At 48.3% G+C, this 14,902-nt stretch overlaps 1 protein-coding gene across 1 annotated transcript in view; it reads left to right on the forward strand.

The window, feature by feature from the left end:
* The window catches only part of Marco (macrophage receptor with collagenous structure), a 51,030-nt gene extending 36,944 nt beyond the window's left edge, over positions 1-14,086 (forward strand). The window contains exons 13-17 of the mRNA XM_045150117.1: positions 6,531-6,575; positions 9,278-9,376; positions 9,840-9,884; positions 10,699-10,875; positions 12,384-14,086. Coding sequence (XP_045006052.1) covers positions 6,531-6,575; positions 9,278-9,376; positions 9,840-9,884; positions 10,699-10,875; positions 12,384-12,514 — 497 coding nt within the window. The 3' untranslated portion in view covers positions 12,515-14,086. The remainder of the gene's footprint in view (positions 1-6,530; positions 6,576-9,277; positions 9,377-9,839; positions 9,885-10,698; positions 10,876-12,383) is intronic.
* The last annotated feature ends 816 nt before the right edge of the window (positions 14,087-14,902 follow it).

The following is a 14,902-nucleotide window of genomic DNA, read 5'->3' on the forward strand; positions in this document are numbered from 1 at the left end:
AAAAGGGGAGGGAGAAAAGGAATGGGCACATCAGGGCCTCCTGCAACTGCAAACAAACTCCAGATGCATGTGCCACTTTGTGCATCTGGCATTACGTGGGCACTGGGGATTTGAACCTGAGCTGCTAAACTTTGCGAGCAAGTGCCTTTAGTTGCTGAGCCATAGCTCCAGCCCTTATTTTTCTGTTTTTTTTTTTAAATTAAGCATTATGTATATCAGTTTAATCAAGTTACAATTTTATAATTGAGTTTTCTTCCTTTACAATATAATCCGAACCTAAGAATCCTTAATAAAAGAAAAAATTGAGGCTGGGAGTGGTGGTGAATGCTTTTAATCCTAGAACTAGCTTTGAGATTACCCTGAGACTACACTGTGAATTCCAGGCCCACCTGGGGCAAAGTGAGACCCTACCTTGAAAAATCAAACAACATTTTTTTTCTGAAGGCTGGAGGGATTGCTCAGTAGTTAAAGTCAGGTGCTTGCAAAGGCTGACTGCTTGGGTTCAATTCCCCAGCACCCAGATAAATCCATATGCACAGTATGGTACATGCATCTGGAGTTCGTTTGCAGTGGCAAGTGGCCCCAGTATGCCCATTCTATCCCCCACCCCACCCCTGGCTCTCTCTCTTTCTCTCTTTGCAAATAAATAATAAATAAAAATATTTTCAAAACATTTTGATATACATCAGATTAAACATAGAGCTTCACACATAATAGGCAAGCATTCAAATCCTCTGCTATATCCCCAGCCCTGTTTATCCTTTCCTTTTTTTTTTTAAAGACGGTCTTGTTAAGTTGCTTAGGCTGGCCTTGAACTCACTCTGTAACCTGGGCAGAACTTTCAGTCCTTCTGCCTCAGCCATTGAGTGACAGGCCTGTGCCACCAGACCCAGCTTCTTTGCCTCTTGTGGTCAAAAAAAATTCATAAAACTTGAAATCAATTTTCTCATTTGCATTTTATGGAATTTTACCTTAAAGATGAACTACACAGCAAGGAAGTCTGGTATCATAAGCATAACTGCTCAGTTAATTCCACTGTGCATGTCCAAGCACTCACTTGGCTCAAGAATTTTCTAAATTCTGTCAAGTGAAGTCACTAAATGGTCTCTTAGGAAGCCCTTCCTCACGTTCCCCTCAGCTTCTTAGACACATCTGCAGAAGTCTGCATGGATTCCAGGCTTAGGGCACTTTTCCAACATACGACTTCCTGACCTGCATTTCACACTCTGAGTTGTTACACTGATCCTCAATTTGCTATGGAGGCTGCCCCTAGCCTGCAAGTTGGGTGTTCTTTAAGGAACTTTACTACCATATTATTAAAAAATTTTATATTAAACTCAGAATTAGGATGCTTTTTATGTTTTTCTTTTCTTCCCTCCTTCCCTTTCTCCCTCTCTTCCTCCCTCCCTTTCTTTCTTTCCAATTCTGAGACAGAGCCTCATGGACCCCAGGCTGACCATGGACTCCCTGTGTAGCTGAGAATGACCTTGAACTCCTTCCTGATCCCCCAGTTTCCACCTCCTGAGTGTTCAGATTACAGGCATGCACCACCACACCCAGTTTATGCTGTGCTGAACATTGTACATACAGTTTGTTGCATACCAGGAAAAAAAAATTTGAGAGACAGAGAGAAAGTGAGAGAAAGAGGCAGAGAGAGAATGGGCACACCAGGACATTCATTCTGCTGCGAACAAACTCCAGATGTGTGTGCCCCCTCGAGTACAGCGTGTGCAACATTGCACGTTTGCGTCACTGTGCATCTGGCTGTGTGGGACCTGGAGATTTGAACATTGGTTCTTAGATGTTGCAGGCAAGTGCTTTAACCGCTAAGCCATTTCTCCAGCCCCCAGAAAAATATTTTAACAACTGAGCCACATCCACAGGAAGGCCTGACTTTCAACCTGGGTCAGCCCCTGCCTAGCTGGAGGACTGTGAGCAAAGGCTTAAAGAACTCCTTACTGGAGTTCTGTTTCCTCCATTGCAGAGTCTGAGTGGTGTTAAGGGACATCCAGGTAAATCGGCAACCCTCTGAGTTAGAAATAGGCCATTGCTTGGCCTGAAGAGATCGTTTAGTAGTTAAGGTGCTTGCCTGTGAAGCCTAAGCTATGATTCCCCAAGACCCACATAAGGCAGATCTATGTGGTGGCACATGTGTCTGGAGTTCATTTGCAGAGGCTAGAGGCCCTGGCATGCCCATTCTCTGTCACTGTCTATGTCTCTGTCTCTCTCTCAAACAAATAAATTAATTAAATTTAAAAAAAAAGAAATAGGTCATTGGTTTCAGGGCAGAAGGTCTCAGAGCACAGCAGGAGAGGTGTACTCTAGCTGTTTTCTTAGAGGAGCAGGAAGGGGGCTATCACTTTGGTGAAAACACCTTGCCAGTAAACAATGTGGGCCTTCTCAGCTTAATGATCTTGTGATATTCACAGAAAACCTGTTATCTTATCATTAATATAAAATTTTTATCATTTAGGCTGGGGATGCAGCTCAGTTGATAGACTGCTTGCCTAACATTCACGAAGCTTTGGGCCCCCTCCTCAGCACCACATAAATCAGACATGGTGGTGCAGCCCTATAATTCTAGCACTCTGGGGGGTAGAGGCAGGGAATCAGAAGTTCAAGGTCATTCTCTGGTACATAGTGAATTGAAAGCCTGCCTGAGCTACATAATTCCCAGTGTCAAAAAGAAAAAAAAAAAAAAAATCCTAAGAAAGAAGCAAGGAGTTCTGAAGCCAAACTTGACACTCATTATATCTCAGGAGGCCTTTTGCTCTGAAGAGCTCATCACGTGGGAGGAAGTAGAAGCTCTGGCAGGACCAGGAGGGCTGCTTGGAGGAGGCAGGCTGGCGGCAGTCCCCTGGAACATGAGTGAGTTGTTCAGGCTGAACTAATGATGAATCCAGTGATGAACCAGCAGCATCACTAGGAACTTGTTAGAAATATGGGCCCGCGGAGCCCTACCCCAGTCCCACTGAATCTGTGGGTGAGCATCCCTGGATGAGCCTGGAAAGTTGCTTCTTAAATAAACCCCATGCAGGAGAGTCGATTACTCCCTGTCCTTGAACTTGACCTTTTCACTTTTGGGGGGTGGGGGGTTTAGAGGTAGGGTCTCTCTCTAGCCCAGGCTGACCTGGAATTCACTATGTAGTCTCAGGCTGGCCTCGAATTCACAACGATCCTCCCACCTCTGCCTCCCCAGTGCTGGGATTAAAGGCTTGCGCCACCATGCTTGGCTAAACTTGACCTTTTTCAATGGAAAGAGATGATCACAGGAGCCTGGGGGTGTCTTTCAGACCAAGTGGGTGAAACATCAGAAAGGCGCAAGCCTGGCATGTTGATAGAAGAAAAGCAGTCACGAGACGCAGTAGGAGCTTGGCCTGGGTAACAGCCTGACTTCATCATTCACTCTTGAATGACCTTGAAGAAATCACCTAGTGTCTCTTGAGTGTCATCAGTGAACTCCCTGTCCACGAGACAGGGAAATGACCCTACCTGTGAGGGTAGCTGCAAGCTGGAAGGAGGCCCCTGTTTAAAGCTGTGTGTGAAGTCTGCCACCATGACAGAGACAGAGTCCTGGAGGGGAGTGGCAGGGACGAGAGACAGTGGAGAGCCAGCCATCAAGGCTGTGAGCCTCAGGAACAGGACCTCCCTGTGCTTTCTGTCAACACAGGGTGCTTCTTCAGGGCTGGGGAGATGTTTTGTCAGAGAAGTGCTCACTTTGCAAGCACGGGGACCTGAGTTCAATACCCATGCAACAAAAGCCAAGCATGGTAATGCATGTCTGTCATCCCAGTGCTGGTGAGGTGGAGACAGGCAGATCCCTGGAGCTGGCTGGCCAGCTAGTCTAGTCTAATTGGTGAACTCCAAATCAATGAGGGACCCTGTTTCAAAAAAAGATGGATGCCATTCCTAAGGAAGGACACCCCAGGTTGTCCTCTGGCACACACACACACACACACACACACACACACACACACACACACATTAAAAAATAAGTGCTTCTTCAGGGCTTCACAGGACAGTTGAATGCCTTTCGGTGGGACAGTAAAGGAACTTACATGTCTTGGGGTCTCTATACCTTGCTTCCAGGAACAGGCTCTGGAGGTAGAGGTTGGTGTGATGGGTGACCCTATAGAGGACAGAGTGCTCAGTCTGGATGTAGACAGCTCCCGTTTAATAACCACCCTGGGCATATTTCTGGGGTGGTCTTTCCTGTGACCTCACCCTATGCTCTTCAGACCTAAGGAAAGGATCTCCCTGGAGTGGCTGTGGCTTGGTCAACAGCAGACATTTCCGGGCACTCTGGCTCAGGGCTAGACAGGGAAGGCATGTGCTTGCAAATGATCCGTGGGTGCTCCAGGCACTATTCTTCTTCAATGGCAGTGAGACCCAGGGCTCTGCCCTGGACACTGTAACTGCCTCAGGAGGAAGTGAGAAGACACAGAGAGGAAAACTGGGGCTCCCCATGGATAGAATCCTGGCTGAAGTCACAAAGGCAGAACAAGGGAGAGGCAGGTTCAAGGCTAGGTGTCTGAATCAAGACTTCCTTGGCTGGACTATGACTCCAGAGGGGGAGGCCAGGTGCATGTGACAACTGACCTCTCCAAAAGGTGAACAGGATAAGTCGCTGTTATCTGGGTGGATGGTAAGAGAGGCACTGGGATTACATGGAACAGTGTTGGCTCCAATGCCTACAGTGAACTGGAGCCTGCCACCAAGGACTGCCTCCAAGACACATCCTGCTCCTGGAAGAGCCTCTTCCAGTCCAGTTTCTGTTCATGTCCTTGAGATGAGTGCTAGTGGTATTGTTTCTTCCCACTCTTCCGGTACCTTCTGTTTCTCTCAGCTCACTGACCCTCCTCACCAGCCAGCATCAGACCTCCTGGCATCATCTCAGATGTTGCTGGCCACAATGCTTCTCTTGTTCCTTAAGCCAAGAAGAATGCTCCAGAGACTGGCCAGGACCCTCATATAGTTCATCTACCCAGCAATCTGTGGATGCTCAGAAAATTCAGTCAATTAAATGGGTGGCAGGACAGGGCATGTCAGGGAGAAGCTTCCCTAGGTCCCTGTAAGGTGACAGTTCCCTGTGGTACCTCGTGGCCATGAGAAGGATGGATGGGTGGAAAGACCACCTTATGTCCCAGGTGGGGAGCTAATCAAAGGCATGTGTGGACACCCATATTTGTGAGTAGCTATTGTGTTAACCCTGCTCCTCTCAAGTCACTAATAATCCTTGATAATCCTTAGTGAGTTTGAGGGGTTTTCCCAAGTTGTGTGACTGTCTTGAGGAGTACTTTGACAGAAAGCACTGTGGACAGACCATGATGTAAAAGAACCAACTGTGGGAGGCTGGGGAGATGGCTCAGTCAGTAAAGTGCTTGCTTCATCAGCATGAGGACTTGAGTTCAATCCCCAGTACTCACAAGAAATGCCAGGCATGGTGAGGCACACCTGGAAACCCAGCACGAAAGCAGCAGATAGACCCAGATGCCTGGAGCTTGCTGGCCGGAGGCTAGAGGCTAGTGAGGGACTCTGTCCAAAAGTGAGGTGGATGCCATCCCGAGAAGCAACAGAGGCTGTCCTCTGGCCTCCACATGCACGCACACACATGTGTACACATACCCCCCATGCACATGTGCCCACACACACATGAACAGATTCTGAGGAGCCAAAGAGGTTGTCCTCTGATCTCCACATGCATGTGCACACATACTCCTCACATAATGTGCCCCCACACATACAGACGGGAATACATGCACACCATACACACACACACACACACACACACACACACACACATACCAAAAATGAACACGTGGTCCCACCCTTGGGAGGCTTGCAGGGGACTGGGGCTAGTGGGTCTCTGTGAATTTCTGCGAAATAAAGGAAGCACTGATGGAGAGAATGAGGGCCGGCGGGAGGAACAGAAGGATGGAGGCCTCTTAAATTAGTCATTAATGATTGAATTATTTTATTTTCATTTTCTGAACTTGAGACCCTTTCACCAGGTGGCATTTTACCCAACCAGGGGCCACAGTGAATAAGCCAATAAATATTTATAATATTTACGGACCATCTCCTGCGGGTGACAACCTCCACAGGACTGAGTAACCCCTAAGTCCTTCCAGAGTATTTGAACACCAAAATAACTATTTCCGAAATATTTCTCATTTATCCTCTGGAGATCTCTTGAGAGATGCACCAGCAAGGAGTGGGGCTAGATTCCTACACCAAATGATATTGTTGGTAGAGAGGGAAGGCCAGGCTGTGAGTCTGGGGTCTGTGTGTCCCAGACTCTCGCCCAGCACGTCACAGTTGCCCCCCTGCTGCTCCCGCCGCTGCCCGTCTTCATTTGTCTGCAGCCTGTCTCCTTTTGCACTCTACTGAGAGGGCTGAAGCAATCACAGAGAACCAATGTACCTTTCCCTCTGCATTAATCAGACGAAAGGTAGAGGGTGTCTAAGATTAAAAGTGTCTAATATGTAAGTTTTATTATCTTCTCCCCCTTTTCTGTGTTTCCATCTTAGGAATTCAAGGGCAGAAAGGAACAAAAGGAGAATCTGGAGTCACAGGTAAAGGGCCGGCTTGGTTTTAATTTCTCAAAATGATGACTGGGGAGGCCTGTGTGTGTGGAAGTTGAGCCTCGACTTTGAACACACAGCTGTGACCTTCTCTTCAAAGTCGAGACAGATGCGTGGGCATGAGTGCTCGCTGCGCCTGCGTGGGGACAAAAGCCCGGCGTGGCTGCTCGTGCCTGGAACCCAAATGCTGAGGGCGATGGAGACAGGAGAACTGACGAGGGTCGCTGCTCAGCCAGTTTGACCAAAAACAGCAGCTACGCGTTTAGTGAGAGACTCTGTCTCTAGGAAATAAAGTGAAAGAGTGGCAAGGGAGGCACCTGACATTCTCCTCTCGCTTCTACACACATGTATAGGGCTCACACGTCTGCACATACATGTGAACATACCCTACACACAAAAAAAAAGCTGAGGCGCAGACTGTGACCTCTATTCCTGACCTGAGGAAGGCGGGGAATGACATGATAGCAGCCACACAAAGGAGGGAAGAAGGCAGAGTAGAGGCTGAACGAAAACCGCAAAGGGTGAAGGTGTCTGGAGAGCGGGTTGTGCCAGGCCACGGCGCCCCTAAGGAGCCGGTAACTTCCCTGTCCCATTGAGGATCGGGGTTTTCCCATTTCAGTTTTGGTGTGTCCCCCTTCTTCTTGGTCCCTCCCCTTACTGCCCTTACCAGGGAATTACCTTCATCACCATCAACACCCTGGCCACCTCAGCCCGTGCTCCTCATTGCTCACACTCGGCACCTATCCTGCACTGCCCCTGCCTTCTCTGTCTGGCCCTAACAGCTGTTAGTTATATCAGCCCGCTTTTCAGTGCTGGAATGGAATAGCAAAGGGAGGCCACTGCAAAAAGAAAGGAGGTTGATTGAGCTCACAGGCCTAGAAGGTCAAGGGCTGTGGTACTAGACTCTGCTCAACCCTGGCAAAGCCCTCCCAGTGGGTGGCATTAGGATGGTGTTGCTGGAGTTCTCAAGTGCATGGTGCTCGTCCCTACGAACAACAGAGATAGGATTGGAACCTTTCAGCTGTACTTTATTCAAAGAGCCCATGATCAAAGAAAACATAGGGTTGCCATCCCCCAAATCTGTCTTCCCCTCTTCACCTCCACCTAGCAAAAGTTTATATGGAGTCTGAACAAAGGCATCAATTGTTTCAAACTTTAGTCTTTTCTCTCTGGTCAGGTGGTCAGCCTTGTCTGAGATTCATGGTAATGTTGCCTCAACTTTCTCTCATTCTTGTCTCTTGCTGTGCGGCCAGGTCCACAGACTCCTAAGGCCACTGAACCTTGCATTGCTCCTGAAGCACTATCGAGGTGAAAAGTTAACTCAGGATAAACAAACCTTAGCAGTGTACCCCCACTGAGCTGATGCAATGTGTATGTGCAAATGCTCCCAGCCACGCTGCCTGTCCCCATCAGTAGAACCCCACATCATCAGGCAAGAGCTGGAGCCTTGCAATCTCTTCTGAGGGCAGTGTCTCAAGATGGCCTGAGGACTTCCCACCAGGCCCCATGTCCTCATCACCCCACACTGAGAATCTGTACCCCAACACAGGAACCTTTGGGAGACACAATCTATGCCTAAGCCACAGCAAGTGCTAACACAGAACTCAGACAAATTTGTAAAGCCATGGTTCTTTCCCCAGGAGCTACATGGGAGGCACTGGGGTCTAGAAACATTCTAGTAAGTTCTCCCAGGATGGCAAAAGCTTGCTGCTCCCAATTATGCCAGTGTACTGGGTAGCTGGAGATGTGTTAGTGGGCTTGGAAACCATTGAGGATGATCCCGTCCCTCATAATCAGCTTTGGACCCGACTGGCCCCGCCATGGTAAAGGGAGGAGGGTGGAGAATCAGAGCTTTGTTCAGGGAAAGCTACTTCCTCTGGGTCAGAAGAATGGAATTTGACCTACAGTAAAGGCATGACATTCTAAGCAGCCCAAAACAAGATGATGACCCCCTTCCTATAAGAGTTAATCCAACTGACCTGTCAATCACCTGGCCAAGAGACCACCCTTCACCTAAAGACATGCTAAAGAGGGAGGGATACCCTTAATGAAGTAAAGTATTTGAGCCCACAGAAGCCTCTCTCTTTCTCTCCTTCCCTCTCTCTCCCCTCTCTGCATTTGCTTACAGATCTATGCTACAAGCCTGACCACTTTTCTGAGTTTTAACCCCTGAAGCATAACTTTCCTCCTTTCTCCCTTCTATCTCTTTTTTTGCATGCGTGCCCTGACTCTCTAGGTTTGAAGATTCCCCCCGCCCCCCCACACACGCAGCTGCTTCCTGCCCTCCCCAGCTGAACTTGCTTGTGCTCTGGGCTCCAACTCCAAAGGCATGACTTTCTCTCTCCCTATTATCCACCTCCCTCCTCACCGCAACTGCCAATTTGCATACCCAATTAGTTTTTCTCCCCAATGCTAATCAAATTGTGTTCGAACTTCCTTCTAAGTCTATTTCTAAATTCTTTTATTAACAAGAACAATGTTCACCATTAACTCAACAGCATTAACTTGGAAGTCCAAAGAGCAGGACAGCCCCCAAATGGACCAAAGACCCTGACATTCTTGGGGAACCCAGGCATTAAGGATCACTTATCTATTAGCCTGCAAGGCCCTCGGGCTCTGAAGGTGTAGAGTGGGGTGTCTATGGATCTCTCTCTCTCTCTTTCTCTCTCTCTTTTTCTCTCTCAATCTTGTAGGCCCTGCAGGCAGAAAAGGAGAAGCAGGAAGCCCTGGGCTGACAGGACCCAAAGGACAGCAAGGACCAGCAGGATTGAAAGGGGACCCCGGGATGAAAGGTAAGGCCGGGGTTTCTGACTCATGATCTTAAGGGTGAGGAGGATGGTGTTCGGAAACAAGGTGAGAGAAGGTTTCATTATTGAGTTGGCAAGCTATATTGTGGAGATTGTCCTGGGCCCCCAACGTGGTAGCCGACACAGCACAGAGGGACACACACTCAGCCTTCCCATCCCTGCCTCAGCCACCTCAGACAGCATCACAAGCAGCCAGATCTTTTTGCCATGGTGAGTCTGGAGCCACTCCATGGCATTTTCCAAACTTCCCTCAGTCTAACCTTCGTCCTCTGTGCTGCACCTTACGGTGTGTCTTCTTACCCATGGTACACCCATGCCTCATGATGCCAAGTCATAGACAGCACTAGACAGAGTGACTGAGCCCCCGTACCTTCACCCTCCTGTCTGTTGTGGAAGACGGTGAGGGCGTGGATCCTGGCTCAAAGTGTGTGTTGTCTCATCACGACAGGGTCTTCTGGACCACAAGGACAAAAGGGAGAAAAGGGAGAAAAAGGTAAACTTGTGTGGGGATGTGAGGTGGGGAGGTGGATGGCTTGGTTCTCAAAAAGTTCTCCCATCTTTGGAGAACACAATGGGTCTCTCTTGACAAAGCTTGTCTGGGCTAGAGGGAGCAGAGCAACTCTCCCCTCCCATCTTCCCTTCTCCCTCCTTCTTCCTTCCTCTCTTCCTTCTCTTCTCTTCCTTCCTCCTTTCTCCTCTATCCCTTCTCCCTCTTCCTCTTTTCCTTCCTTTTTTCCTTCTCACTGCCTTTTAAAATTTTATTTTTTGAAGGATTATCACCCTTACATTCCCTCTCCCCCACCTCTATTTCACTGAGGGACCTCCTTAGTGGGGTTGTGGGGTTATTGGTATTCACTGTGGGGTCCTGAAGTCTCTTGTCTTTCACTGCCTTCTTTTTTCTCTCAGCCTCCTTCATTCCCTCCTTCCTCCTCCATCCTTCTTCACCTCTCCCTCTCTTCCTCATCCCTTGTTCCCTTCTTTCTTGTATTCTTCCAACCTCTCTCCTTTTCTTCCTCACTCCTTCCCTTCTTCCTCATCCCCTTTTCACTTTCTCAACTCTTTCTTTCCCTACAAATGACTGGACAAGGTCCACAGACTCTAAGAGCAGCTAGGCAGAGGGACCTGCCCTTGTGACCCAGTGTCTACAGGCCTACAGGCCAGCTACATGCCAGGTTGTGATGATGTCAAATGTGGGCTTCTTGCCAGCTCTGGTATAGGGCTCTGCAGACAGGGACACTACTTTGCCAGGGTCCCCACTGGCATAGCCCTGGGCTGTCTTCACCTCTCACATGCACGTTCTCACCCAGGTTCATCATTTACCTCCGTCCGGATTATTGGCAGCAGCACCCGAGGCCGGGCTGAAGTTTACTACAACGATGTCTGGGGAACAATTTGCGATGATTCCTGGGGTAACGCTGATGCCACTGTCTTCTGCCGCATGCTGGGCTACTCCAGCGGCAGGGCCCTTGGCAACTATGGTGGGGGTGAGTGACTCATCTACCAGGAGCTTCTTCCCTAGATGGGCCCAAATGGTATGTGGCAAGTATGCACTGTGGCTGGGGTTAAAGAAAAGGATTGGTCCAAGGAGCTGGAAAGTTCTGTAGCTCATCATGTGACAGAGCACTTGCCTGGCATGCACAAAGCTCCAGGCTCCACCTACGGCACTGTACAAACCAGGCAGTGTGGTGCACACCTGTAATCCCAGGACCTGGAAGGTGGAGGAAAGAGAATCAAAGGTTCAAAGTCATCCTCAGCTACATAGGGAGTTTGAGATCAGCCTGAGTTACATGTGACCCTGTCTCAAAAAGAAAGGAAAGGAAAGGAAAGGAAAGGAAAGGAAAGGAAAGGAAAGGAAAGGAAAGGAAAGGAAAGGAAAGGAAAGGAAAGGAAAGGAAAGGAAAGGAAAGGAAAGGAAAGGAAAGCTTAAGAAGAATGTTCTGCAGCGCAGGGCTCTGAGCTGACCTCCTTCCAGCTCAGCCACCACATCAGAAGGGCTCTGTCTCATTCCCAGCAGTAGTAATAATGCTTTTGTGAATCTCTAGCTGACTGGTTTGGGTCACTGTCCATCTAGTCCTGCAGTCAGAAGGCTATGTGGCCACGGCTGCTTGCAGAGTGAGGATAAGGGAGGCTTTCTACACAAGAGAAAAGAGGAGATGGAGGTGGGGGCAAAGACTTTTGCATCTGGAATCCAGAGCCTCCAGCAACCAGCAGCTTTTGTTGTAAGGGTTTCTCAAGATTATATGAGTGGTGATGGATAGATGGCATAGTGGTTAAGGCTCTTGCCTGAAAAGCCTAAGAACTCATGTTTGATTCTCCAGGTCCCACATAGGCCAGAAGCAGTGACGCAAATGCACAATATCACACATTCACTCAAGGGGGCTCACGTGTCTGGAGTTCATTTGCAGCAACTGAAGACCTTGGTGTGCCCATTCTCTGTCTCTGTCTCTGTCTCTGTCTCTCTCTCTCTCTCTCTCTCTCTCTCTCTCTCTTTCTTTCTTGTACCCCTCTAAAAAATTTTCTGAGTGGCTGGGGAGATGGTTCAGTGATGAAAAGCACTTGCTTGAAAAGTTACTAGCCTGAGTTCAATTCTCCAGCACCCACACAAAGCCAGATGCAAAAAGTGATGCATGTATGTTATGGTTGTCCGCAGCCTCAAGAGACCTTGGCACAGACACATATACACACACACAGATACATATACAAATAATAAAGAACATGGGATGCTGGACATGCTTGTACATAAGTGTCATCTCAAGTCTTGGGAGGCTGAGGCAGGAGGATGATGAATACAACCCAGTCTGGTCTACATAGTGAAACTCTATCTGAAATAAAAACAAAATATAGAAACCACATTAGACCTTAGAGTGCAGGACCTGACTGGATAAGGGAGAATCTGCCTGCCCATTCCAACTTGCAGCTACTGATGACCAACTTGGCTGCTTTTCTCTGACTGTAACCCCTTCCCCTCTTTCTCCTTTTCCCTCGGTCTCAGGCACGGGGAAAATCTGGCTGGATGACGTTGAATGCGTGGGGACAGAACGTGACCTGTGGAGCTGCAACAAGAGTTCCTGGGGCTCCCACAATTGCAACCACAGTGAGGATGCAGGCGTGGAGTGCAGCTGACCTTAGGGCCCTTGGATCCTTGATCTGTCCTGAGGTGTTTTTGAGCTCAACCCAAGGAATCAGGCTTCCTGAGGGATCCTTCACCCTGCCGAAGGGCCATTAATAGAGCTCAAGGGCTACATGGCAATGTCATTAACTGCAGCTGAGAATCACTGAGCTAGTTCCCCTGTCCTTTATCAATGTACCCTCTCAATATACCTTGTTACTGAAATCTCACAGGGAGGGCCTTACCTCATCAGCAATGGAAAGATGAGGATGCAGAGCAAGAGGGTCAGTGTGGTCAGAATTAGTCTTGATCTCTCCCTTAGCCATTCATCATCTCTTGGAGCTCCCTATCTCCAGCACTGACGTGTTACCTCATCTTTGGCTGAGTAGCAGATGAAGAGGCTGGCTTGCAGGTAGAGCCAGGTGTCAAAATAAATGTGACTGATACCTTCCAGCCTGAAGACCAATTCCCATTAAGACTCCATAAACACAAGGGCTTCTGTCAGCTCTGTCCATTCCAATAGGGATTTTGGGAAATACTGATGGAATACATGGCTCAATTGAAGCAAGTAGAGGCTGGGGCCTCCATAACACATACCATCATTCTTTCTTGCTTAGCTATATGGCTTTAGAATCCCCCCAGGTCAATTACAAATGGTAGAATCAAAATGAGAACCCAGGAAAGAGAAGCAGAAGACCCAAAGTAGATCGCTACTGGTCTGCAGTCCCTTTTGGAAAGCTGACAGTGGACTCCAGTGTCAGTGAAGGAGGGAAGCAACAGGGTGGTTGGACTCACCAGCAAGGAGCAAAGGTGGGCAGACAAAAGTGGCTGGTGGATGGGCCAGAAAGAACACAAGAGAACCCTGGCCTCTTTGGCTGGAAAGCTGAGCACCTTCATTTGGCAGAAGCTTCTCCAGTATTTCCCCCTCCCTTCTTTTTTCTGGCCTAGAGTGGTAAGGCACAAGAAAACAGTTTCACTTCCCAGGACACTACTTGGGTGGGCCAGTAGACATGCCACTTTCTTCATGATGCATTTGAGTAACCTGCTGGGAACCTGGGACCCCCCCGACCAGAACCAAGCTACACATGCATGCCAGTCATAACCATGAACTAGGTTGCTCCTCTGGTTAATGACAATTTGTCACCCAGCCATATTCATCTATGCTTTTAGATCCACAGGTCTGGGATCAGGACAGCAGGGTGCCATCCAGCTAGAGCTGTTTGGGGGTGAATATGCAGTAAGGCAAACCATGCCCTCGAAGTGAACTTTTAAAGAGAATTCCCTATTTACCATCTTATACCTACACATTATTAGGTGTGAATATGTCTAAGTTCAGACACATCACAGGAAGGGACATGTGTAATAGAAAAATGCTTATATCACCCAGGCTGCCAATCAAACCAGAGGACCACCCAAAGGACGCTACTAGGAACTGATCCCTCCTTCTTGTAGATGCCTTATAAAGAAGTCCCAGCAACCACCAAGGCCCTTGAGTACTTCCCACAAAAATGGCCCACTGCCCCTCTTGGTAGCGTATTCAAACCTGTGCTATTGCTTTTATCTTAATAAAGTGTCTTGCTGCTTTACTACTTGAGTGCACCTTTCTTTAATTCATTGAGTAAGATGCCAAGAACTGTGGAACACCCAAACACCAGTGGTCACAGCAGGGGAGCTAGTGGGAGAATGCATCCCCTTGAAACTGTAAGCCAGAATCAACGCTTTCATCCTTAAGTTGCTTCTGGCTAGGGTTTTGGCCACAGAAACAAGAAAGTAACTAACATACTCTTGTAGTTCCCCACTCTGGCCAATGGTTCCCTTTATTCTGTTCCATGTAAGTCAGAGACTGAGTGTCAAGTATCCTCTCCCCTGACCTCGTCCCCCAGCCAAAAAGTCTCATTAACAGTGCCTTCTAAGTATTACTCTAATGTACCCATTTCTCTCTTTATCCCTACACTATGACAACCTAGGACACAACACCAAGGACTTGGCTGCTTGGAGCTACGTCAGTTTCCCCCAACACTTCACTGTCCGTGCAGCAGCAAAGATCCTTAAAATGATGGAAGCAAAGCCAGGCCTGGAGGCCTATGCTCGTGACCTCGGTATTCAAGTTGTGGGGGCAGGTGGACCAGAAGTTCAAGACCAGCCGTGGTTACATAGCAAGGACAGCCTGGAATATATGAGATTCTTTCTCAAAGAAACAAAAATAAGAATAATGAATGCAAGAATTGAGTTCAGATCCCCAGCACCCATGTAAATGCCTGCTGGGGCCAGTGACTGGCTGTAGTCCTAACATGTGGGAGGTGGAGACAGGATCCTAGGGGCAAGTTAGCTATTGAGACTACCTTAACTAGCCTGCTATGGGATCAAGTGAGGACCGTGTTCTCAATAGAATGAAGTAGAGA

Source organism: Jaculus jaculus, chromosome 5 (genome assembly GCF_020740685.1).
Source record: "Jaculus jaculus isolate mJacJac1 chromosome 5, mJacJac1.mat.Y.cur, whole genome shotgun sequence".
Classification (NCBI taxonomy): Eukaryota; Metazoa; Chordata; class Mammalia; order Rodentia; family Dipodidae; genus Jaculus; species Jaculus jaculus.